Source organism: Aethalodelphis obliquidens, unplaced genomic scaffold (assembly GCF_003676395.1).
Source record: "Aethalodelphis obliquidens isolate GAN/ISIS:26980383/991018 unplaced genomic scaffold, ASM367639v1 scaffold5, whole genome shotgun sequence".
Classification (NCBI taxonomy): Eukaryota; Metazoa; Chordata; class Mammalia; order Artiodactyla; family Delphinidae; genus Aethalodelphis; species Aethalodelphis obliquidens.
Window position 1 is genome coordinate 23,141,080 of NW_020837949.1, and position 22,051 is coordinate 23,163,130.

The window sequence follows — 22,051 nt, forward strand, 5'->3', positions numbered from 1 at the left end:
GTGTGTGTGTGTGTGTGTGTGTGTGTGTGTGTGTGTGTGTGTGTGTGCGCGCGCCTGTGTCAGCAGAGGGATCCGCTGATTGCGGCTCTGCCTTGTATTCCCCCCTCTGCCAGGATGCCTCTATCATGGGGTCACCGCTGCCCCCGGAGAGACCCTTCCTGACCCGCTCGACCCCACCTGCTCCATCTGCACCTGTCAGGTGAGGCGGCCCTTTGGGGGCTTGGAGCCCTTCATCCCTTGATCCTCCTCTCTGGCCAGAAAGAGGTCGTCTCCTCCTCCCAGGGTACACGCTGCCTGTGACATCCATCAGGACAGATTGGGCTCAGGCCTTCTGAGCTGAGGGAGGGGGTCTGGGCCGGGCAGGTCAGTAGGGGCACACCCCCATGAGGCCGCGTGTGGCCTGGTTGAGGGTGTGATGACATGGGAAGTGGCAGCGTGGCCTCTCTCCCCCAGGAAGGCTCCGTGCGCTGCCAGAAGAAGCCGTGTGCTCCAGCTCTGTGCCCCCATCCCTCCCCAGGGCCTTGCTTCTGCCCTGTTTGCCACAGTGAGCACACATGCCCCGCCCCCCCCCGCGCCTCCCCCTCCCACTCTGCCGCTCTCCCGCTCTGATGCTGGACTGGTAGCACAGCCCCCGCCCAGGACACATGTCACCCGCAGGCTGCCTCTCTCAGGGCCGGGAGCACCAGGATGGGGAGGAGTTTGAGGGGCCCGCAGGCAGCTGTGAGCGCTGTCGCTGTCAGGTGTGGTAGGGAGGTGGCAGAGGGGGCAGGGGCGGGGTCAGCTGGCCTGGAGAGCAAGTCACTGACCAGACATCTCCTGCAGGCTGGCCAGGTCAGCTGTGAGCGGCTGCAGTGCCCACCTCTGCCCTGCCCACTCCAGGTCACAGAGCCCGGGAGCTGCTGCCCTCGCTGCAGAGGTATGCCTGGCCAGTGGGGCTGCTCCCTTGTTTCCGTCCCTCCATCGGCCCCACCTCCCCCGCCTCAGCTCTCCTCCAGACTTCCCACCTCCCTGTCCACCCGTCTGTCCCTCCCACACCTCAGCCCTTGAGCTCTCACCACATTCACCTTCAGCTCTTCCTCCCTATCCCCGCCCCTGGCCTATCCAGACCGTCTCCCCTTCTAGGTGCTTATTAGAATCTCCTCGAAGCTGCCCATTCCTAACCACGCCCCATTCATAATGATAATAATGATAATTAACATTTATTGAGCATATACCATGTGCTAAGCGCTTTACACATACCTCATTTGAGGCACACAACGATCTCAACAAGTAGGTATTATTATTAACTTTTCCATTTTATAGATGAGATAACTGAGGTAACATAACTTACCTGTGGTCACTTAGCCAGTAGATGGCAGAGTCAAGATTTGCATCTAGGCCGTCTGGTTCTAGAGTAGGGGCCTTTTTTAGCCTGTGTGGGCCCTCGCCCCGTACACTGCCCAGCATGGTATAGGAACTGTCAGCGTCTCCTTGCCCTGAGATGAAATCCCCATTTAACGGATGGGGAGACTGAGACTTGTAGAGATTGAGTTACCTTGGGCGCACGGTCACTGATGGAGCCTCTCATTCATCCCACGTCCATTTATTACACACTTGCTGCAGGCCAGGTCTGTTGCTGGCGCTGGGCTATAACAGACAGTGCCTACTGCCTGGCACTGGGTCTAGCAAGCAGACGAGGAATGGGATTAGAGTCCAGGTGTTCTGACCCCGACCCAGTGTCTTTCCCCTCCATCACAGGCAGGAGTTCTGTCCCAGGACACCTTTCCACTATATCCCTGCAGAAACCCCTCCTGGCACCCACATACCCTACTGAGCACCCAGGGTGAGGGGGCTGGGTCAGGGGCAGACATGCAGAACCCAGACTCAGAGCTCATCCCTGCCCACCTCGGACACAGGCTGCCTGGTTCATGGGGAGGAGCACCCTGAAGGCAGTAGCTGGGAGCCCCCCGACAGCCCCTGTTCCTCCTGCATGTGTCATGAGGGTGTCATCACCTGTGCCCGCGTCCAGTGTGTCACCTCCTGTGCCCAGCCTCACCTGGGGCCCCGTGACTGCTGCCCTCCATGCTCTGGTACTGGGAGCCTGGGGTGGGGGGGCGTGGGCAGGGAGGCAGTGCCCTGTCAGCATCTCCCTGCCATTGCCCTGGGCTGGGCGGCAGAGATGCGTCGTTCCAGGAGAAGTGGCCCCCATTCTTATGCACACCCCATTCTCTGAGGCTGGGGGGCCTGGCATTGCTGCCAGCCTGAAAGCTCCCTGATTCTGTTCTGCTCTTAACCCCCCACCCGACCCCTGCCAAGCCTGTGAGCATGAGGGTCGGAAGTATGAGCCCGGGGAGAGCTTCCAGCCTGGCGCAGACCCCTGTGAAGTGTGCACCTGTGAGGTAGGGGAGCTCAAGGCTGAGGGGCAGCCTGGACCCTGCGGGGAGCAGGCATTGTGGGGAGTCAGGAGTGTGTCCCTGTGGCCAGGGAGTGAGGGAGGGGCTTGGGGTGAAGAGAAGGCAGGGCCAGCAAGTCTGGGGGGGCAGGCAGTGGGCGGGCCCTCCTGGCTGGAGTGTGGGGTGGTGTGGGTAGAAGGTTGCGGGGAGATGCCTGGGAATTGGTTGGGGGACATACTGGGGAACTTCTATTTGAAAGGTAAGGGTGAGCCAATGAAAGGGTTTTGAGCAGGTGACCGACATCATAGATCAGGAGATTAGGCAATGGGATTGGGGAGGGGGATGGCATGGGAGTGCAGAAGGGTCAAAGGCCACATGAAGGTTCAGGCCCCAGTGACTGCAGCAGCAGGCACTGTCCTCTCTGAGGACTGGGGCATGGGGTGAGGAGATGCTCAGTCTCTCTGCACACTGTCGTCTGATCTGCCCAAGGCAGATGGAGGAGACTGGCATCCAGAGGAAAGAGGGTGGCTCTCAGCTTCCATGGCCTGGGACCCACCCCCTGCTCGCTCATTCAGCTGCAGCCTGAGGGAACTCCCAGCCTTCGCTGTCACCGGCGGCAGTGTCCCAGCCTGGTGGGCTGTCCCACCAGCCAGCTCCTGCCCCCTGGGCCCCAGCATTGCTGCCCCACCTGTGCCCGTGAGTCCCCGGACTGGGGGGGAAAGAGGGCAGAGCTGCCACCCCCAGAGTGACACTGGAAGGGCCAGCCAGCCCTCCTCCACAATCCCAGCCCCAGCCCTTTCCTGAGTCCAGTGGATTGTTCTGGAAACCTGTACCCTGGAGGGTGAGACCTGTAATACCCTAAGGGGAAACGGGAAGCTAGCAGGACCCCTTGACTCTGAAGCCTGGTGCATCTTGTCCAGCAGGTGGCGCTGCAGGGTTGCAGCTGTGCCGGCTGCTGGCTTCTTGAGGGCAGGGATATTAGGACCAGAGGCGCAGTGAGTCGCCCAGCTACAGAGGTGGGGAGAGGTGTTCTTGTCAACACTTGTTTGGATGTGCTGCTGCAGGGAAAGAGGAAAGGCACAGTATTTACTAAGCACCTACTGCATGCCACGCACTGTACTTGTACTTTTAATAAACAGCATCCCATTTAATTCTCACAGTTACCCAGTGAGGAGGTGTTATTACTCCTTTTGTTAACAGATGAAGAAATTGAGGTTCAGAGAAGTTGATTAATTTGCCCAAAATGGCACAGGCACTGAGTGCTGGAGCCAGGATTGGAACCTGGGGTACCTGGCTCATTGTGCTTCCTTTCAGACGATAAAGTGGGAGGGCGAGCAGGGCGGGCAGCCCAGTGGTCCTTAGTGACCTCAGGCTGAGGAAGCCACGCTTTGTCCGTTTTCAGGCCCTCCATGCTAGCAGCCTAGCAAAGTTCCTTTTCAAAAGTCCAAACTTTTCTTTGCTGGAACAAAAGGAAAAGGGATCTGTCATTCTTGGAATCAAGGTGTTAGGGCCATAAGTATACCCTGGGCCCAAAAACCCCGGGGTCGCAGTAGGGGGATAAGGGGTCAGTTAGGCTTTGTCCCCCACCCCCATCCCGGCAGCATCTCCCATACTGCGTTCTTGTCTACACAGAGCCGCTGAGTCCCTGCACGGAGCACCTGCAGGGGTCTAAGCTGGCCCCGCCAGACCCCTGCTACACCTGCCAGTGCCAGGTGAGCCCTCCTGCCCTGGGGACTCCTCAAGCCCCCTCTTCCTCCTCCTCTGTGGGCTGTGGCTGCGACTCCTCTCCTGCAGCAGCTCTGGGCTTCCTACTCACCCCCGACATTTGCCCACTTGTCCTGAATGTCGCACCCTGCTCCCTCCCTGCTGTTCTCTACCTGTCGTGTTCCTGTGCCCTTCCACAGGACCTGACTTGGCTCTGCATTCACCGGGCCTGTCCTGAGCCCAGCTGTCCCCTGTTGGAGCGCCATACCCCCCCTGGGAGCTGCTGTCCCGTGTGCCAGGGTGCATGCCCAATTTTGTTCTGCGTCCTCAGAGCCGGAGCCAGGAGGGAGACAGGAGGGGTGGCATCCATGGGCCAAGTGGGCAACCTGGGGTGTGCACTCAGAATGCAGGCTTTGTTCTTCTGTAGAAAGGGAGGGCTGTTCGTTGGGGTGGAGGAGGGACCCATGAGGTAGAGGGAGGCAGGGAATGAAGCCTGGATTCTCAAGGCCTGGCCTGAGGCTTGGCTCAAGGACCCGAGGCCCACTAGCAGGGCATCACACAGCTGAGCTGGCAGCCGGCCCAGAGGAAAGTTCCAGCTTCTGGCTTTTGTGGCTTCCGGGACACTCTGGACATCCCGAGCACTGGTGCCGGGTCTGCCATCTAGTAGGCCATGGTGCTGGTTGAAGAAATCAACACCATCAGGGTGCTAATTGGATGGGGTGCGCACCGCCCTGCCCTGGCCTTCAGGGTGAGCTCATGCAGGCGGAATGACAGTGCTCTCCCATCCCCATTTCTTCCTCCTCAGAATGTGTGGTGGAAGCTGAGGGCCGGAGAGTGGCAGATGGAGAGAGCTGGCGGGACCCCAGCGACGACTGTATCACTTGCACCTGCCGTGTGAGCTGGGGGTGGGAGGGTGAGGGTGGAGGACCTGAGAGATGGATAAAGGGAGGAGCTTCTGGTCACTGGACCAGAGAATATGGGGTCTTCGAGGTAATCAGAAAAAGGCGCCCCCTCTGGGCATCCCTGTGTGAGGGCAGGTAGCTGAAGGTGCAGAGAGAGAGGGGGCTCCCGCCCCAGTCCCTGATCCAGAAGGGCTCCAAGAGTGTGAGGCCAGGGACTCCAGACCCTGCCGGAAGTCCCTAGAGCCATGGCATCTGTCCTCAGCGGGGCCGCGTGGAGTGCCACCTGGAAGAGTGCCAGGCCCTCTCCTGCCCCCACGGCTGGGCGAAGGTGCGGGAGGCTGGCAGGTGCTGTGAGAGATGCCAAGGTGCGGGCTAGGGAGATGGGGGGGGGTCGGGGAGGGGGGAGGCGGGAGCGAGACCCAGTGTGAGGGATGGGCAGCGGACCCTCGCCCCTTACTGTCCCCTCAGCCCCCGCCCAGTCGTGCGCGCACCAGGGCCGGCAGGTGGCCTCCGGGGAGCGCTGGGCCGTGGACGCCTGCACCAGCTGCTCCTGCGTAGCCGGCGCCGTGAGCTGCCAGAGCCAGCGCTGCCCGCCGCTCTCCTGCGGGCCCGTGAGTGCTGCTGTCTGAGGCGGTGGGATGGGTGGCCACTTGGCACCGCCCCCCTGGGTGCCCCGGGGAAGAAGGAGGCTGGACTTGCCCGGGTCGTGCAGTTCCCGAAGTAGCCACGAGGTGGCGCTCTGACCCCCCCGCCAGGAGTAAGCCCTGGAGCCTCCCCAGCGATCCTCCGTGCCCCGGGAGGCTCTGCGTGTCTGACGGTGTCTGGGGCGGAGGCCAGGACGAGGCCCCCGCCCTGCGTCCCGGCAGCTGCTGTCCCCGCTGCCTGACCCGGCCCGCTTCCTGCATGGCCTTCGGAGACCCTCATTACCGCACCTTCGACGGCCGCCTGTTGCACTTCCAGGGCAGCTGCAGCTACGTGCTGGCCAAGCACTGCCGTGGAGCCGACTTTAGGTGCGCAACTCCCTCTGCCTTCTCCCTGCCCCCTTACACCCGTCCCTGCTGACCACTGCATCTGGGCCTCCCACGCCACAGCGTGCACGTGACCAACGATGACCGGGGCCGGAGCGGCGTGTCCTGGACCCACGAGGTGGCCGTGCTGCTGGGAGACGTGGCCGTGCGGCTGCTGCAGGGCAGGGCGGTCACGGTGAGTAAAGCCAAGGACCCGGGGAAAGTCGGTCCTGCGCTTTCCTCTCCACTGTCCCGACGTCGCTCCTCCTCCCACCTCCCTTCTCCTCCAGGTGGACGGGCGCCCCGTTGCCTTGCCCTTCTTGCAGGAGCCTCTGCTGTATGTGGAGCTGCGGGGACGCACGGTGATGCTACACGCCCAGCCGGGGCTCCAGGTGCGGCCGGGGCGAGTGGGGTGCAGGGGAGCCTCGGGCCTGTTCAGGTGTCTGTATCTGTAGAGGGAGTGGGGATACCAGCTACCTCCCAGGCCAAATGAGGCCACAGAGGTGAGAGAGTTCTGCTGGATTCTGAAGGGAGAAGAGGAATCAGGGTTAGAGACCTCCGCGTGTGATGAAAGGAGTTCTGAGCCTGGTTTGCAATCTTGGCTCAGCCACCCACGCACTGGGGCTCTTAGACCATTACCTTAAGCCCATCCTCTCTTGGCCTCAGCTTTCCCATCAGTCAAATGGGGGAAGGGTTGGGAGGGTGGGCAATGTCAACTGCCATCTCCTGGGTGGCTTCAGAGATTTCCTCCAATTCCCATGTCAAAGAGTAGTTCACTCCCTGGCCTCCAGCAACAAGCGCATTTGTAAATTCATAAAATAAGTCTTGTGTGCTCTTATGATACAGACTCTAATTCTGCTTTGTTCTCGGTAAGGCCTGAATGCCCATGAGAGAGTGACTCTCTGGAAGAGGGTTGCATTTCATGGGGGCGCCGAGTTCATGGAGGATGAGGGGAGAAGGTGCCCTTTTGAGGGAGCTGTGGGTGGCTCTTCATGTCTTCTGTGTTTGCCCAGGGCTGACAGGGCAGGTACCTACTTGTATCCTCCCTTCCAGGAGACACCTCCACCTGTCCATTCTCCTCCCCTACAGCAGGGGGCGTGCTGACGCCGCCAGGATCGGCACTGGGCTTCCTGGGGCCCCTGCCTTTCCCCACTCTCCAGTCCCAGCCTCTCTGCACAGGTGCTGTGGGATGGGCAGTCCCAGGTGGAGGTGAGAGTGCCTGGCTCCTACCGGGGCCAGATTTGTGGGCTCTGTGGCAACTTCAATGGCTTTGCCCAGGATGATCTGCAGGGCCCTGAGGGGCTGCTCCTGTCCACTGAGGCTGAGTTTGGGAATAGCTGGCAGGTGAGTCACACAGGAGCTGGGGGGCCGGGGGGAGGCACAGTTGAGCATGAATCTCAGAGCAGCCTTCTGGTATGGAAAGGGAAGTTTGCACGCAAGGTGGGCTTTGGGGCTTTCAAGGAGGTTGGGGACTTCTTGCCTGCTATGGTGCTGGGGGAGGCAGGATGGCCTGTTGAAAGCGGTCTTATCATCTGAATCCCCAAGCCCTGCTTTGCCGCTCACGAACTGTGTGACCTTGGACAAATAACTTACCTGCTCTGGGCCTTGGTTTGTCCATCTGTAAAATGGGAACAAAGGAAAAGTAGCTGATGCTTCCTTTGCTGTTCTTATAGGGAGGTTTATGAGGCTAAAACAAAATATTTGGTGCAAAGTGCTTTGAAGAACATAGCACACAAAGGTCGGCTGCCATATAGAGCCGCTTTCCCCACCTAGGTCCCAGAGGGGCCAGGACCTGGTCGGCCCTGTTCCAAGGGCCGTGAGGTGGATCCATGCCGGGCAGCAGGGTACCGTGCCAGGCGTGAGGCCAACGCCCGGTGCAGGGTGCTGAAGTCCTCCCCGTTCAGTCGCTGCCATGCCGTGGTGCCACCAGAGCCCTTCTTTGCCGCCTGCGTGTATGACCTCTGTGCTTGTGGTCCTGGCTTCTTGGCTGACAAATGCCTCTGTGACGCCCTAGAAGCCTATGCCAGCCACTGTCGCCAAGCAGGGGTGACTCCTGCCTGGCGGGGCCCCACGCTCTGCGGTGAGGGGGCAATGCCCAGTGCGAGTTGGGGGAGGGGTGACACGGAGGGCTCAGGTCTGGACAGCGTAGGTACAGGGAGGGTCACAGGGAGTGGGCCTGGTGACTGGAAAGTGACTCTGCTTTCCACTCCACCTGCAGTGGTGGGCTGCCTCCTGGACCGTGGCTTCGTGTTTGATGAGTGTGGCCCACCCTGTCCCCGCACCTGCTTCAACCAGCATGTCCCCCTGGGGGAGCTGGCGGCCCACTGCGTAAGGCCCTGTGTTCCCGCCTGCCGGTGCCCCGCAGGCCTGGTGGAGCACGAGGCCCACTGTATCTCACCCGAGGCCTGCCCCCCAGTCCTACTCACTGGGGACCAGCCACCCAGCACTCTGCCCAACCCCAGCCAGAAGCCCCAGGGCCAGGAACCCTGAGCCAGGATGACACCGACCAGGACTCATCAGGCTAGAAGTCTCTCCTCGGAGAGAAGCTCCCACACTGCCCGGGCATCGGGAGCCTGGCTCTGGGCCCCGCAAAGGCCCCAGCCGTGTGGAGTCAGAAGCAGTAAACTCGGGAACTGCCCTAAGGTTTCTCTGTGTGAATGTGTGCTGCCTCTGGGTGCTGCGCTGGTGGTGTGGGCTCTTTGGAACATGGGGTCCAGAGGTCAGTGTCCCCAGACTCAGGGTGGTAGCAGCTGTGGGGTGGACTTTGCCCACTCTCTGCGCCTGCATCTCTGGGCTGCCCCTACCTGCCATACCCTGGTGCTGCCTGGGAAACCCTGCGATGGGCAGAAGGAGGACCCAGGTGTCCTGGTCCCAGCCCTGTGTTTACATGTAGCAGGCACGGCCTGTGGCCCCCGTGTGCGGCCCTCTGTGGGGCTCTCTGTGGATCCAGGTGGAATCCTGCAGGGGCTGAGGAACACTGGGAAAGGGCTCAGTGCCCACATGGCATCCCCCTTTCCTTGGGGATATTGAGCGCTCAGGCACCTCCCGGGCAACCCTAAGAGCTGGTGACACAAGGACCCCACGCCTGGGTGGGGAACAGGAGAGACAATGTTTCTGTGATGACATACAGACACATGTGATGAAATACACACACACACACCCCTCAAAAACCCAGATAAACACATGCATGTATCCCTCGTGTGTTCGCAGCTACACCCACCCCTGACGGACATGTGGGCAGGGGACACACATGTGACTTTCAAAGACATCCTTATAGGGGAAAGAACGTGGGTTTTTAAATAGGAAAAAAAAATCTCTTTCTTTGACAAGAAAAGTCTCTTTTCAAAGAGAACTGTATTTTGAGTTCTCTCTGCTACCTACCAGCTATGTGACCTTGGTTTTCTTAGGGACCTTAGCTAAAGATTGGGGTTGGGGGGACCCTGGTATTCCAACAGGGAGTGAAGGGAGGGCGTTGGGCTGAACCAACCCCCCCCCGCCCCCGCCCCAGCCTGCTTCCTCAGCCTGCTTCTGCTGGGGCCCCTTTCGTGGAGCGGTTACAAAGCGGCAGGCAGGCCAGGCTGCTCATGACGGCAGGGGATGCGAAGACTACAGACCATCACGTATGCCTGTTCCCTCCCCTTGTCGTTACTTCTACAAACTGTGTCCTCATCGGCTGTATCTCGTGTGTTGCGGAGAATAAACAGAGCATGGACAGCTTGGAGCAAGCACTAGGGAAGCGTGTTACTACTCACACTCGGGACCACATTTTCCCAGAGCCTGTTTCTCGTGCTGTCTGTCCCCAGATGAGGGAGACAGTGCCATGTGTTAGGTAGGACAGCTTACTCTCTGGGGCCCGGTTTTCTTTTCTGTGAAATGGGGATGAAAATGATACCACCTACTTCATAGAGTTGCTTCAAGGAAGGATTACGTGTACGTAGCATTTTGTGTCCTGGCATACAGTTAGTTGTTGGGAGCTGCTGCCTGTATTGGGCATATATCACATACCATATAATGCAGTTGCAAGCTTCAGATATACAGTTGACATTTGAACAACACGGGTTTGAACTGCACGGGCCCACTTATGCTCAGATTTTTTTCAATGGTAAATACTACAGCACTACACCATCCCAGGTAGGTTGAATCCTCAGATATGGCGGGCAGACTATAAGTTATATGTGGATTTTTGACTGCAAGGAGGGTTGGGCCCCTAACCCCCGTGTTGCTTAAGGGCTAACCGTATGTATAAAATAGATGCTCATTTGGGACTGCAAACACATGCACACACGTCGCTCTCTATCAGGACCACAGTCCTCACCCCACACTGCCACCCACATGGCCGAGAAACCTGCATCAGAGTCAGGTTTCTCTGAGACTTGGCTGAGGCCCAGGCCCTGGCTCAGATGTCAGGGCCCCACGTTACTGAGCCCAGGAGCCTTTGTCTCCTTCTTGCACCTGTCCGCAGCTCCTCATCTTCCTCCTCTCTCCAGGAGCAGCTGGGGGAGGGGAGGGGGGTGGACGTCCTCCCTGGCTCCCTGCCCCATGGAGCAGGCAGCCACACCTGGGGGCCTAGGGCTCCCCTGTAGCCCCAAGCAGGCCTTGGCCCTGTACCAGCACCTCTTCTGGTGCCCTGTAGGCCTGGGCCAGCTCTGGGCTGCCCTGCAGCAGGTGAGGGTGACAGGGCACCATATACGAGGGGGCAGGCTCTCCGTGGGGTCTGACTCCACCTTGCCTCCCCATGTGGGAGACGGCCGGACCTGTCCCTCAGGCCTCGAACTGCCCACCGTGCTGCTGCAGATGGAGCGGAGCCGGCGGGCCCAGGAGCAGGTAGGCGGTCGTCGGCCAGGGAGGGTGGCAGAGCGCAGGGTGTGTGCCCGCTCACATCCTGGCACCCCACCTTCCTGCAGCTCCTGTGGGATTTGGAGCTGCTGACCGGGGTGGGGCTGGGCGTCTCCTGGCCCCCCTGGGCCCAGTTCTGCGGTCTGAGGGACTGGGCCCAGTGTGCGTGGAGCCAGTGCAGCAAGCCCCGTGGTAGGACGGATGGGGGCTCTGAGCGGCGGACGAGTGGGGTGAGCTGGGGTGTGGCTGAGGGCGGGGGTGTCAGTGAAACACTGGGGCACTTGTAGTGGTTGAGAAGTGGAAGGAATGTGGGCTCTGGAGACAGATGGATCTGGGTTCAAATCTCTGCTCTGACGCTCCCTGTGGACCGTAAGCCTGTTTCCTCAGCTACAAGATGGGGAAGATAATAGCTCTTTTTCAGAGCGCTGCTGGGAGGATTGTGAACTCATCTGTGTAAAGGATTTAGCACCATGCCTGGCATACAGGACCATTCTGGCTTGCTACCATTCCACAGTGAACTATCTTGGTCAAATCAACAGCGTGGTGACACCTAGAAGCCTTTAGACATGGCTGCAGCAAGGGAGGAAAGCAGGCCTGGCGGTGCCCAGAGGGCAGAGGCACTGATGCCCAGGGTGCCCCGGAGATGAGACCCTGAGCAGCCCCAGCCCCAGGCCCCTCCTTCCGGGGCTGGTGGCTGGTCCCACCCTTCTAGGAAGGAGGGTGCTGTGGTGACTGGGAACTAGGATGTGCCTCGAGTCCTGGCTCAGCCACCAACTGCCTGAGGCCCTTTGGGCAGGTTAGTAGCTTGTAGCAGGAGGGGGTGTTAGTCATGACCACTAAGGAAGTATCCAGCCAACACTTTTAGCCAAGGCTGCAGTCTCATCTGAAGGCTTCAGTGGGCAGGAGGGATCCATTTCCAAGCTCCTTCACTTGGAGGGGAAGGGGGGGGTGTCACACAAGGGCACAGTTGCCAGGAGGAGGGATCACTGGGGGCTGTTGTAGAGGCTGCCTGCCACATTGGGGGATGATGCCCTGTAGACTAGGGTACCCCCCCCCAATCCTTCCAGAATTCCAGGCTGTGCCCATCGCCCCAGGCTGAGGACTCCCTGAGCCAGGACCGTCAGCTTCTGGAGGGGTGAGTCTCCCAGGGAATTCTGTCCACTCCGTGTTGCCACACAAAGTGACCAAACACTGGACCCTTTGCCCCGTCTCCCTCCACAGCCCTGCCCAGCGACCCCTCCTCGGGCCCCCAGATCCTCCTGGGGTTCTCACTCAGTTGTACCCATGTGGTTGCCCCACAGCCTCTGGACAGGGTAACCCTGAGTTCCAGCTCCTGGAACCCAGTGGTGGGTGCAGGCGTGGGGAAGGCCTCCATGGACTGAGTTTCGATCTTGGGGTGGGAAGGCTCCGCAGCCTGCCGTGGGTGAGGAGTCTGGCAGACAGGCTGCCCCCAGCCGATCGGAGCCCAGATGCAAGAGGTGCACCTGAGGCAGCCTTTGCACTCCTGCAGGGGGCTGGCAAAGGACCCGTCATCAGCCCTGGATCTGACTGAAGCCAGCTTTGATGCAGACCCAAGGTGGGAGAGCCCTGGCATGCCTGCAGAAGGGCCCACATCTGGTACGTTGACAGCAGGGGTTTACAGCCAGGAGAACAGGAGCCCCTGGGCTGGAGTGGCCAGCCTAGGTTGGGAGGAGCGGGGAAGCCCTCACCCCAAGTCCCAGGATTCCAGTCCATCCTCACCTATTCTTTGCCTCATACCTTTTTGTGGGCTGCCAGGGGCACCCAGGGACAGCAAGTAGGTTTTCTTTTATACGCCAATTCCACCTGATTGGTGCCAGCTGTCTCAGGCACTGTGTCCAGGAGGATTCTGAAGCTAAGCTGGGGCTCAGAGGAGAAAGTGCTGGGAATGACTGTCTGTCCTCCCTGTCCTCCAGCGAGGAGGGAATGGAATGGCAGCTCCAAGCTGCCTAGCTGCCACCCTCATGCCAGGCACTGGGGAGATACAGGGCACAAAAGAGACTTGGCCAGTCAGTTGTCCTCATCCCTGAGGAGATCACAGCCTAGTGAGAGGGTGTGACAATAAACAGGCAATTAGAATTCAGTGGGATGGATGCTGTGAGCCCTGGGCCTGTTAATTTAATTTAAATGAAACAGGCTGTCAAATGATTTGTTAAATAATAAGCCTAGCAAACTCATAAGCTTTTAATTGTGACATCATGCATGGGAGAGAGGAGGAAAGTGCCGATGATTATTTTCTGATTGACAGAAAAATTTTTACAAGTATATTATCTCTTGGGAATACATTGATGGGAGACATCTATCACAACATTATAACCAGTGAAATAAATGATCTAGTAAGACAACAGATCAGAATTACAGAGGGACAGGGTTGGAGGTTATTTTCACAGTTCATGGCAATAATTTCTGAAGGCTTGGGAGTCTTATCAGACCTCTTTGTTCAGAACTCTTCAAAAGACAGATTTGTTTTCACAGAGAACATTCCCATTTGGTTACCGTTATGAATATTCTCATGTCCATATTGCATAAAGATGGCATTTCTTGTGGGAGTTCTCAATTTAAGACGAGATCAGGTTCTTCTAAGTAGTTTTATGGATGCAAAACGATGCTCCTTCCTCCACAGCTGCAAAGGAGCAGCGACATTTCATCTCTTTTTTTAGATTCCTTTCGTTAATTATGAAGACTTGCAGTTTTTAGGCTAGCCTCTGGCCTAAAATTCCACTTCTTGAATTTCATTTGGTTTTGCTGTCGGAAACCAAGGAAGAGCTAAAGAGGATTAGCCTTAATAATAGGAAAGTCAGGTGCATGTTGTGGGGCTGGACAGGCACACAAGGACAAAGTGCGCGTGTCCTTATGAGGGACTGAGGAGCCTGGAAACCAGTCCCTTCCTGCTCCTGGGCCTCCCCTAGCGGTTTTGAGGAAGAGGGTGTGCAGGTTCCTCGGAGGTGGTCCTTGGCTGGGAGGATGAGGAAGATGGGGTCTGCTGCTGGCAGGCAAGCCTGAGAAGCAGGCACATAGCAGGCTGTGTAAATAAAGGTGGAATGATGAACTGCGACGGCCTTGAAGTTCCAACACCAACCCTCAGGGTACCCCACCACCACATCCCCTCACGTGCTGGGGACTCCCTAGGCTTCTTGGTTCCAGTGCTGTGGGATGTGTGTGAGGGCCTGGGACAGGAGCAGAGGGCTCTCAACATCTGTCTCTCTCCCTCAGGTTGCTCACAAGAGCTGAACCTCACCACCAGCAGTAGCTCTGGAGAACCAGGAAGCTCAGAGTTCAAGGTGAAAGGGTCGAAGCGTCCTGGGCAAGACCCCTCTCAGATTGGGGATAGCAGAGGTGGGGTGTGCCTGGGAGGAGACTGCAGGGGTGAGAAGCCCACAGCCAGATGGAAGAAGGGGCCATCACTGAAGCCCCTTTTACACTACATAACATGGGTTTTACGAATTTAGGAATCGGGCAAGGGCCCTAATGGAAGTGAGGCCCACTGGGGTAGCCACTGGGGTCTCCAGGCTCCCCTGGGGGAAGTGGCCCTGGCACGAGGATTCCCTCACAAACCCGGGAAGGGTGCTCTTCCTTCCTAGGAGCTGGCCCAGAGGGAAGACGGGGAGCTAGCAGGGCCCACGCCCCAGGGGCCCCATCAACCACCATCCAGAAGCCTACAGGAGAAGAAGCTGGCTCAGGGAGCCCCAGGGCCCTCAGGCCTCCCCTCCCAGGGCCTGCCAGAACCCCTGGACCCCCTGGAGGGGCTGGGCTGCAGCCTGGGCCAGGAGAGAGCAGAACTAAAGAAACTGCTAAGAATTGAGATTCCTCAGAGTCAGAGAGAGGGGGCCCCTCAGCATCAGAGAGGGAAGGCCCTCCAGGGGGAGGACAAAGAAGTTCCCCCAAGTAAGAGAGAGAAGACAAACGAGGGTCAGAGCGGGGAGGCCCCTCAGGCTCTGAGGGAAGAGGTCTCGGAAGGTCAAAGGTGGGAGGCCTCCCAGGGTGAGAACAAAGAGGCACCTCGAAGTCAAAGCGGAAGTCGCCTTAAGTGCCGGAGAAAGGAGGTCCTCCCGGAGCAGAGCGAGGATTCTCCTCAGGGCCCGGAAGTGAAGATGCTTCAGTCTTCCGAGGGCAGAAGCCGTATCTCACAAGCCTGGGAGGTGGCTCGGGGAGAGGCACCTACACCGCCCCGGGAGGAAGGCGGCTCCCTGGGGATTCCGGGGGGCTTCTGCAGGCCCCTGGGAGAACGGATGCCGCAGCCTGGGGGAAGGGAGGGCGCGCACCCGCGGGGAAGAACCACGCAGCTGAGGCAGGTTAAGACCGGTGGCCCGAGAGGAGACAGCGCAGCGGCCGTGAGAGAGCAGGGGCCCGCCCGGGAAGGGGCGCCGGCTCCCCTTACGCCCCCGGGGCCTCCGGCCCGGCCGCCGCTCCCACGCCCAGGAGCGGTGTTGCTGGCGGCCCTACGCACTGGTGGTTCCGAGCAGCGGGAGCGCCCCGCAGCTCTCCCAGGGCATCCGGGCCTGCTGAGCGATCCGCACTCGCTTCGGGGCCCGGGAGGAAGCCCTGGCCCCGCGGAGCAGGAGCTGGGCGGCTCCATGGGGCTCCCGGGCGCCCTCGGGGGGCGGAGGGAAGGTGCCGAGGCCCCCAGAGCCTCGAAGACCGCGTGGCCCGAGTCCCCGAGCAGGGACAGGCGGTCTGCGGGCGTGAGCGCGGCGCAGCAGGAGACGGCTCTGCAGCGGCTGCTGGAGCTGCACAGTGAGGCCAGGCGTCGGCGGCAACAGGACCGCGAGCAGCAGCGGCTCCGGGTGCGCGGCCGGGCCGGGAGGGCGGGGCACCAGGGGGCGGCCGATCGGCTGCTGACAGAAGCCTCCTCCAGGTCTTGGAACGCCTCCGCATCGCCAGGAACCGCCACTGCCGCGTGCATCCCTTGAGACCCCCACCGAGCCCGGCTCAGCTCCCACGACAGGCAAGACCCCTAGGAGAAGGCGGTGGGGCCGCCAAAACCCTGCCTGGGCGGGGGACGGGGCGCGACCTGGGTCCCTTTGACTTGCGCGCACCGCGCACTTGCGATGACACCTGCGGAGCGGGAGGGGCCGGCCTGCCCGGCTGCTGCCCTCTGCTGGCCGCATCGAGCCCCGGGGCTGGGAGGCGCGGGCGCTCAGCGCTCGGCGCCGCCCCAGGAGGACGCGGCCGGGCAGCGGAGCGCCCTGCGGGAGCAGCTGAAGCAAATGCAACGGGAGAGGACCGGGCGGCTGCGAGCCCTCGGGGTCAGGTGAGGGGTTCGGGCGGGGAGGCTTGTGGGGTGGTGGCCGTCCCTTTTCCCTGGCATCTGGGATGAAAGGCCACTCTTTACACAGGAACACCCAGAACTTCCAGCAACTTCTGTGGCCCCCTGGCTCTGAGGAGCCTGCGCCTGGAGAGCATCGCTCACTCTTCCCAGCCCTCTCTGGTCACTGCTGAATCCTCAAAGGGACGATTAAAGAGACGGGGATTTAAGGAAAAAGCAAGAGGGCAACCTGTAGGTCAGAGGTAGTTTCAGAAAGGCCCGGAACGCAGCCTCAGGGCCTGGGGAGAGCCAGACACAGACACGCATGGCACTTTCGGCCCACCACGTGTGTTATTTCTTCTTCCCTCCCCTAAGCCCACTGCCTGGCCCAAGGTCAGAGGGCCAGGTCCCGGGGGTCAAGCAGTGCGAAGGCCCCATTCTTGCGGAAGAAAGATTCAATGCGGCACATCTTGCAGGAGACCAGTTCTTGCTTCACTGGGGGGCCTGGAAAAAGATGTCAGAGGCCAGGAATGGATTCCTGGGAAAGGAACTCGCAGAGCCCGGGAGCCCTGCCTGCATAACCCTAGGAATCTGCCTGTGTTGTATCCACTTTGTAAGTGTGAAAAAATAAAAAGAAGTGCTTCTGAGGAGTGGGGGCTATGCGGAAACAGGGAGCTGGCTGGCTGCCTGGATCAGCAGTGATGGCCAAATGCCAGTCAGCTGTGTGCCAGCATTTCCCCCAGCCTCAGAATCCTCCATGGAGGCGGGTGGTGGGACTCCCAGCCGTGCTTGTTACAGACAGAGCTAGACTTCTCTGGGGCAGACAGGGCTTCTTTCTACCTCCTGCTCCCCTTTCGGGGTTCACCTCCTTCTTTCATTTGGAAATTGCTCCCTTTCCTCCCCATTTAGGGCCCTGGGGAAAGTAGGGGGATTTTTTTTAGGTAAAATTTCAACTGTGTTTATCACCAGCCATCCACCTTTTCTGTGCAGGAGCTGGAGAAAACATGTGACTGAGTAGTCTCACTTGAAATTCATGACCACAGACAGCAAAGGGACATGTCTCATCACCCAGAAAACCCACAACACTCCCTGGCATATTCTTTTCCCCACACCTGGACTCTTCATCTCCAGCTGCACCATTGCCTTCGCTCCTCTCCTGCCCAGCCGATGACCATGACTCAATCCAGATGGACAGCCTTCTGGCCAATACCATCTCCTACCCCTCGCTGTGTCCTCTGCCTTCTCCAGTTTGATCCAGCCCTGGAGCTCCCTGGGTAAGCCCACCCAGTCTCGGGGCTTTAAAGAGCACCTATATTCTGATGACCCCCAAAACTGCATCTTTATCTCTGACCTCCCTCCATAGGGCGACTCCCATACACAGCCGACTCACCAACACCTCCAGCGCAAAACACCCAACACTGACCTGTCTTCACACACCCCCAGCCCTGCCCCCGCCCCAGTCTCCCCTGCTGTAGCTGCTTCAGCTGAACACCTGGGCATGGCCATTGCATTCTCTTTCCTTGTCTCTTTCAAACCATCAGTAAGTTCTCTTGATTCTTCCTCCAAAACATATCTGGAATCTATTTCAGCTCTACCGCCAATCACCCTAGCCCAAGCCATCGTCATCTCTTGCCAGGATAGCTTAGCCACCTGCCAGAGCCTACTCGTGTCCCTAAAAAGGCCATTACCTACAGAATAGTCAGGGTGATATTTTTTTAAAAAGTGTATCAGTATCATTTACCTGTTTAAAACTCTCCATGGCTTCCCCTCGAATTTAGAGTAAAACCCAAACTCCTCCTCGTCATTTAGCTCACTCAGCCTTTAGGTCCCCAGAGAGGCCTTTCCTGACAGTCCAGTCTAAAGCCGCACACGTGCCCTGTCCCCCTCCCCCACCATGCCTGGCCCTCTCTTGCTCTTATGTTTATGGCCTGGACCCTCCACTAGAATGGACGTCCCCAAAAGGAGTGTCCACGTGCCTTGTGTGTCTAGCGCCGAGAGCGCTGCCTAGCTCGTGGCAGGTGCTCTGTGTTTGTGAGGCGAATAATTTCTGGGAGGTTAGGGCTCACCCAGCTGCCAGCCATATGTGAAGTTGGTGGTGATGGGGAAGAGGTAGCGCCTCTCTGGCATGTCCAGTTTTCGGGTGTTGAGGTAGCGGTAGCGGCCCTGAAAGTCGTGGGAGATGCCTTCATACAGCAGGGCCCGGGTGGCAGGCAGGACTGGGTACATTTCTGGCTGAATAGGAGCCTCCAGGGCAGGGCTGGGGGCCTCGGAAGGAACGGCTTTGGGGGCGGGCAGGGGTGAGAGTGGGGCTTTGGGGGGCAGGGTGGGCAGCTTGAGGGGTACGTGGGCTGCAGTCTTAGCCTTCTGCTTGGCCTTCACCATCGACCCATACTTGCGGTGCCATTCACAGCGCAACACCTTCTCCCTCAGATACTGCTCCTTCCAGAAGTTCTGCCGCACCGTGTCCATGTTAAGTTGCCGAGACATGGTGGCGAAGGAAGGAGCAGGACCAGGGTGACTGCAGCTGAGGGGTGAGCGCAGCAAGCAGAGCCTTTCTGACAGCAGGTGGCTGCCCAGGGATGGTCGCTCGGCAACCGAGCCTCACCTCACACAGGGCCATGCCCTCAGCGCCTCACATGCCTCGCTTGCTGAGGCAGCCTCAGGCCGGGGCCCACTGGCTAAGAGCCTTGATCCCCAAACCTCTTGCTTGACCCAGGCTAGTATCACAGGCTTCCAGGTTTCCTGTGATTTCTGCTTCCTTCCCTTGAGGTCTGGTCCCCTCCCAGCCAATACAGACTCAAGCTGGGGTGCCAGGGGACTGGACGCAAGCCTCCTTCCCTTCCTCCCTGCCAGAGCTGGCTACCTTTAATTCAGACGGCCAACCTGGCACAATCTTCCTGGTCCAACTCCTCTATGCCTGGATCTCTGGCAAAACCTTTTCCAGCCCTGCCAGTCGAGTCCACTCCCCCACCGCCTCCCCACAACAGCCTCATCCCACACGTGTCCTTTCTAGCACCCAGCCTCAGATCGGAGAGAAGCAAGAACTACTTTAATTTAACATCAACAAGGACACTGTATAACAGCACAGGGAAGAGGTAATGGAGAGAAGACACTCAGGCTTCCTATACCCTAACCAGCCTTGATTTGAATGGCAGAGGCCCAGCAAACTGGAAGCACCTCACCTAGCCTCTCAGTGGAGTGGGAAGGGGCAGGGAATTGGAACTCAGAGGCTCGAATTTTAGAGGAGGGCTGATGGCAAGCCTGGGGAGAGGCCACATGGCTGAGGGGAGTTCCCTAGCGCAGGTCTTCGGCCGTGAACATGCCCCTGGCCCGGCGCAGGATGGAGTCCTTGGCAGCATCGTAGGGGTGCTCCTTGGATGGGATCTCCAGCACGGCCGGAATGGAGCGCTGGTGGGCATCGAGCGCGTGCCGCACCATCTCTGCGATGTACTGGTTGATGAGGATGATGCCGATGTCGTCCCGGTTTAGAAACTGCCTGTAGGGAGAGATGAGAAGGGAGTCCAAGGCAGCCCACTCTGAGTTGGTGGGCTGGGCTGCAGAGGGGAACGAGCTCGATCCAGAGAGTGCAATGGACAAGGGTGCTACACTAAACTCTCTTCATTCTATTTAGAATCAATTTCAGTCCAAAGCTAAGGGCCATGGCTTCTACCTCCCCTGCCTGGAAGGCTCCCAACTGAACAGCTAATGAAGATGAGGGTGCATGCTGGTGTATTCCTTACGCTGCCTTCGGGTAAGAAAGGGAGAGGATAAGAATATATACATCTGTCCCTTTGTATCTGCATAAAGAAAAAGAAAGATAAGGAAAAAACTAAGTGGTTACGGGGTGGAGGAAGGAGGTAATGAAGTAGAAGAGGTTGGGGTGGGAGTGTGACTTCTCAATGTATATACCTTTTAAATATTAATTTGTAAGCCACATGAACACATTAACCTTTCAAAAGAAAACAGATTAAATTTTTTAAGGTTGAGGGGGCGCTGTACAGACCACTGAAGGTCTATGCTGATGAGGGCAGGGGGTGAGTCAGAGGGGAAGTTTGGCCTGAGCCAAGAACGCAACACAGGAAGAGGAAAATCGGTAACGAAGGAATCACACTTTCCACACAGAGAGAACCCGACACTGGGCTCTTACTTTCTTGTGATCAACCACCCATTCATTTATTTACTCGATAAAAACTGTTTACTGAGCAGCTTACTCTGTGCCAGACACTAGGGCAGGTTAGACTTGATGATTTCTGAGATCCCTTTTGGTTAGAAACTTGGAAAATTCTTGAAGTAAAATTTGTCCTTCTCTCATGACAACTTGGGTCACTTTACCGGACTGCTTAGAGAGCGGCAGAGATCAGCCTCCCGGGTCAGGGCCTATCACACCCCAGGCAGCAGGAACCAGCCTCAGCCGGTAGCTCAGGGCTGGGCTGTTTAGGGGGAAACAGTGGGAGTGGTTTGTTCCTGGGACTTGGCACAGGGGCCCTAGAGAAGGGGTGTGGGAGAGAATAGGGGGCTGGCACCCTTAACTCTAGCCACCAGGACGCCTCCTGGATTAAGGGACATGCCTGCACCCACATTTTGAAGCTATTGCTCTTAACCCAGAACAGGAAGGGAAGATTTGAAGTGCATGGTCTCAGCAGAAGGTAGGACAGTCCTGATATTGTCCCCTGTGCTCAGGACAACGGGAAATTCCGAAGCCGACTGAGGAGAGCTACACAGGCAGAGTGTAGCCCTGGCTTAAGAAAGGCAGAAAGGGTGGGACTGGGCTCAAATCCCTGCTCGCTCTCGTCTGAATCAGAGTGTGCCTTAACCTCTCTGAACTTAATTTTCTCACCAGTAAGTGGGAATAACCCCTACCTCACAAGGCGATTGTGAGCCTCTGAGGGAGATGAAAATACAGGAAAGCCCGAGCCCACTGCCCGTGTGTTCACTGAGTGTGTGGTTCCTTTAGGTGTCAACTCGCAAGAGAGTCGAGTGCTTGCAATGCCCGGAGCCTGCTCTACGGGTGAAATGTGGGAGCCCCTGCAGGGGAGCTGAGACTAGCCCCCTCCGGGCCTGGACCCTCCGGACGCTCAGCTCTGGCGGGCCAGGCTTGGCCAAGGGGCTGGCGCCCGCCCGTCACGAGCTCTGTTCCCCTTCTTTCCTGACACACGGTCATGTGACAGGGGGGAGTTTGTGGACCCGACATAGCCCCGGTCCCACCGAGACCCAAAAGGGAACTTGGGACGCGGAGGCCCCCTCTCCGGAAGGGGAGGTGGACCGACTTCCTCGACCCTCGTGGACGGGGTCTGACACTTCGGCCAAGGTCTGGAAGCCCAGGGCCGCCCCCGCCTTCTCCCCGCGCTCCCACCAGGCAGCTGAAGGTCCCGTTCAGGCCTCGCGGGCTACCGTACCGGAAAGTGTCTTCGATCTCATTGATGGTAGTATCTTTCTCCACCACCAGGAAATTAGGGTGGCGGTTCTTGTTAAGCTCCCCTATGCCGCCCAGCAGGAAGCCAGTCACCGTGTCCTCGTCTCCGATCACCGCAATTAGCTTCCCCCTCCCCGCCATCCTCACAGTCCGGCAACGATCAGCCGCAGCCTCCGGGTGTCACCAAAGCCCCGCCGCGGCAGTGCACCTCCTTTTCGGCCGCACCTCCCCCCCGCCCCGCTCTTTAGGCATGCGCAGTTCCACCACTCCGCCTCCTGGGACATGCGCATTAAGAGCAAAAAGCGCCGGAATCCGAATACGGCTGCGCCATAAAAGGGAGGTCCGAACCGGGGAGCTACGGTTCCCAGAAGTCCACGCGGCACAGCAGTCTCTCGGAGGCGCGTTCGATCGGTAAGTTCGACAAACTTGTTGAGGCTACTGCTGTTAGGCGGCGAGACGCCAAAGAAAAGACGGTACCTGTTCTCGAGAGTAAGGTCCGAGTCTGTATCGTGTATGTATGTAACTGTGACACAGCTAGTGTTATTTATTCAGTT

The 22,051-nt window shown here is 58.7% G+C and overlaps 4 protein-coding genes across 26 annotated transcripts in view; 2 read left to right on the forward strand and 2 right to left on the reverse strand.

The window, feature by feature from the left end:
* Window positions 1-9,281, forward strand: part of KCP (kielin cysteine rich BMP regulator) — a 45,839-nt gene extending 36,558 nt beyond the window's left edge. For 17 of the 23 annotated variants that reach the window (XM_027101979.1, XM_027101977.1, XM_027101978.1 and 14 more), the window contains 18 exons: window positions 114-199; window positions 454-544; window positions 640-740; window positions 823-916; window positions 1,896-2,069; window positions 2,296-2,378; window positions 2,948-3,068; window positions 4,005-4,084; window positions 4,277-4,376; window positions 4,882-4,970; window positions 5,241-5,343; window positions 5,447-5,589; window positions 5,816-5,988; window positions 6,070-6,181; window positions 6,276-6,377; window positions 7,165-7,329; window positions 7,759-8,065; window positions 8,204-9,281. In XM_027101979.1, the coding sequence (XP_026957780.1) occupies window positions 114-199; window positions 454-544; window positions 640-740; window positions 823-916; window positions 1,896-2,069; window positions 2,296-2,378; window positions 2,948-3,068; window positions 4,005-4,084; window positions 4,277-4,376; window positions 4,882-4,970; window positions 5,241-5,343; window positions 5,447-5,589; window positions 5,816-5,988; window positions 6,070-6,181; window positions 6,276-6,377; window positions 7,165-7,329; window positions 7,759-8,065; window positions 8,204-8,475 (2,396 nt within the window). In that variant the 3' untranslated portion in view covers window positions 8,476-9,281. Of the gene's footprint in view, window positions 1-113; window positions 200-453; window positions 545-639; window positions 741-822; window positions 917-1,895; window positions 2,070-2,295; window positions 2,379-2,947; window positions 3,069-4,004; window positions 4,085-4,276; window positions 4,377-4,881; window positions 4,971-5,240; window positions 5,344-5,446; window positions 5,590-5,733; window positions 5,755-5,815; window positions 5,989-6,069; window positions 6,182-6,275; window positions 6,378-7,038; window positions 7,330-7,758; window positions 8,066-8,203 lie in introns of those variants that run through there. The other 6 variants (XM_027101971.1, XM_027101973.1, XM_027101984.1 and 3 more) reach the window with 5 other exon arrangements.
* A 555-nt stretch (window positions 9,282-9,836) lies between these two features.
* On the forward strand, window positions 9,837-16,390 carry LOC113618552 (collagen alpha-1(I) chain-like). The gene is made up of 8 exons (XM_027102769.1): window positions 9,837-10,809; window positions 10,890-11,051; window positions 11,889-11,956; window positions 12,332-12,438; window positions 14,053-14,120; window positions 14,421-15,623; window positions 15,695-16,090; window positions 16,186-16,390. The coding sequence occupies exons 1-8, from the start codon at window positions 10,237-10,239 to the stop codon at window positions 16,276-16,278; spliced, it is 2,670 nt and encodes an 889-aa protein (XP_026958570.1). The 5' UTR covers window positions 9,837-10,236; the 3' UTR covers window positions 16,279-16,390.
* Window positions 16,391-16,478: 88 nt separating this feature from the next.
* On the reverse strand, window positions 16,479-19,059 carry SPMIP1 (sperm microtubule inner protein 1). Its single transcript, XM_027102001.1, has 2 exons — window positions 18,151-19,059; window positions 16,479-16,588 (listed from the first exon to the last, which is right to left on the reverse strand). The coding sequence occupies exons 1-2, from the start codon at window positions 18,569-18,571 to the stop codon at window positions 16,479-16,481; spliced, it is 531 nt and encodes a 176-aa protein (XP_026957802.1). The 5' UTR covers window positions 18,572-19,059.
* A 52-nt stretch (window positions 19,060-19,111) lies between these two features.
* On the reverse strand, window positions 19,112-21,718 carry ATP6V1F (ATPase H+ transporting V1 subunit F). The gene is made up of 2 exons (XM_027102000.1): window positions 21,481-21,718; window positions 19,112-19,580 (listed from the first exon to the last, which is right to left on the reverse strand). Exons 1-2 carry the CDS (start codon window positions 21,636-21,638, stop codon window positions 19,379-19,381), a joined length of 360 nt encoding a protein of 119 aa, XP_026957801.1. The 5' UTR covers window positions 21,639-21,718; the 3' UTR covers window positions 19,112-19,378.
* Window positions 21,719-22,051: the final 333 nt, after the last annotated feature.

Bases quoted from the DNA above. Each gene is read 5' to 3' on its own strand.
- LOC113618552 (XM_027102769.1), top strand. From the start codon at position 10,237: ATGCTCATTTGGGACTGCAAACACATGCACACACGTCGCTCTCTATCA. The intron at 11,957-12,331 runs GTGAGTCTCCCA...GCACTCCTGCAG, and splicing joins GACCGTCAGCTTCTGGAGGG to GGGGCTGGCAAAGGACCCGT. The intron at 14,121-14,420 runs GTGAAAGGGTCG...CTTCCTTCCTAG, and splicing joins CAGGAAGCTCAGAGTTCAAG to GAGCTGGCCCAGAGGGAAGA.
- SPMIP1 (XM_027102001.1), bottom strand. From the start codon at position 18,571: ATGTCTCGGCAACTTAACATGGACACGGTGCGGCAGAACTTCTGGAAG. The intron at 16,589-18,150 runs GTGAGCCCTAAC...ATCTTTTTCCAG, and splicing joins CACATATGGCTGGCAGCTGG to GCCCCCCAGTGAAGCAAGAA.
- ATP6V1F (XM_027102000.1), bottom strand. From the start codon at position 21,638: ATGGCGGGGAGGGGGAAGCTAATTGCGGTGATCGGAGACGAGGACACG. The intron at 19,581-21,480 runs GTACGGTAGCCC...CTCTCCCTACAG, and splicing joins GAGATCGAAGACACTTTCCG to GCAGTTTCTAAACCGGGACG.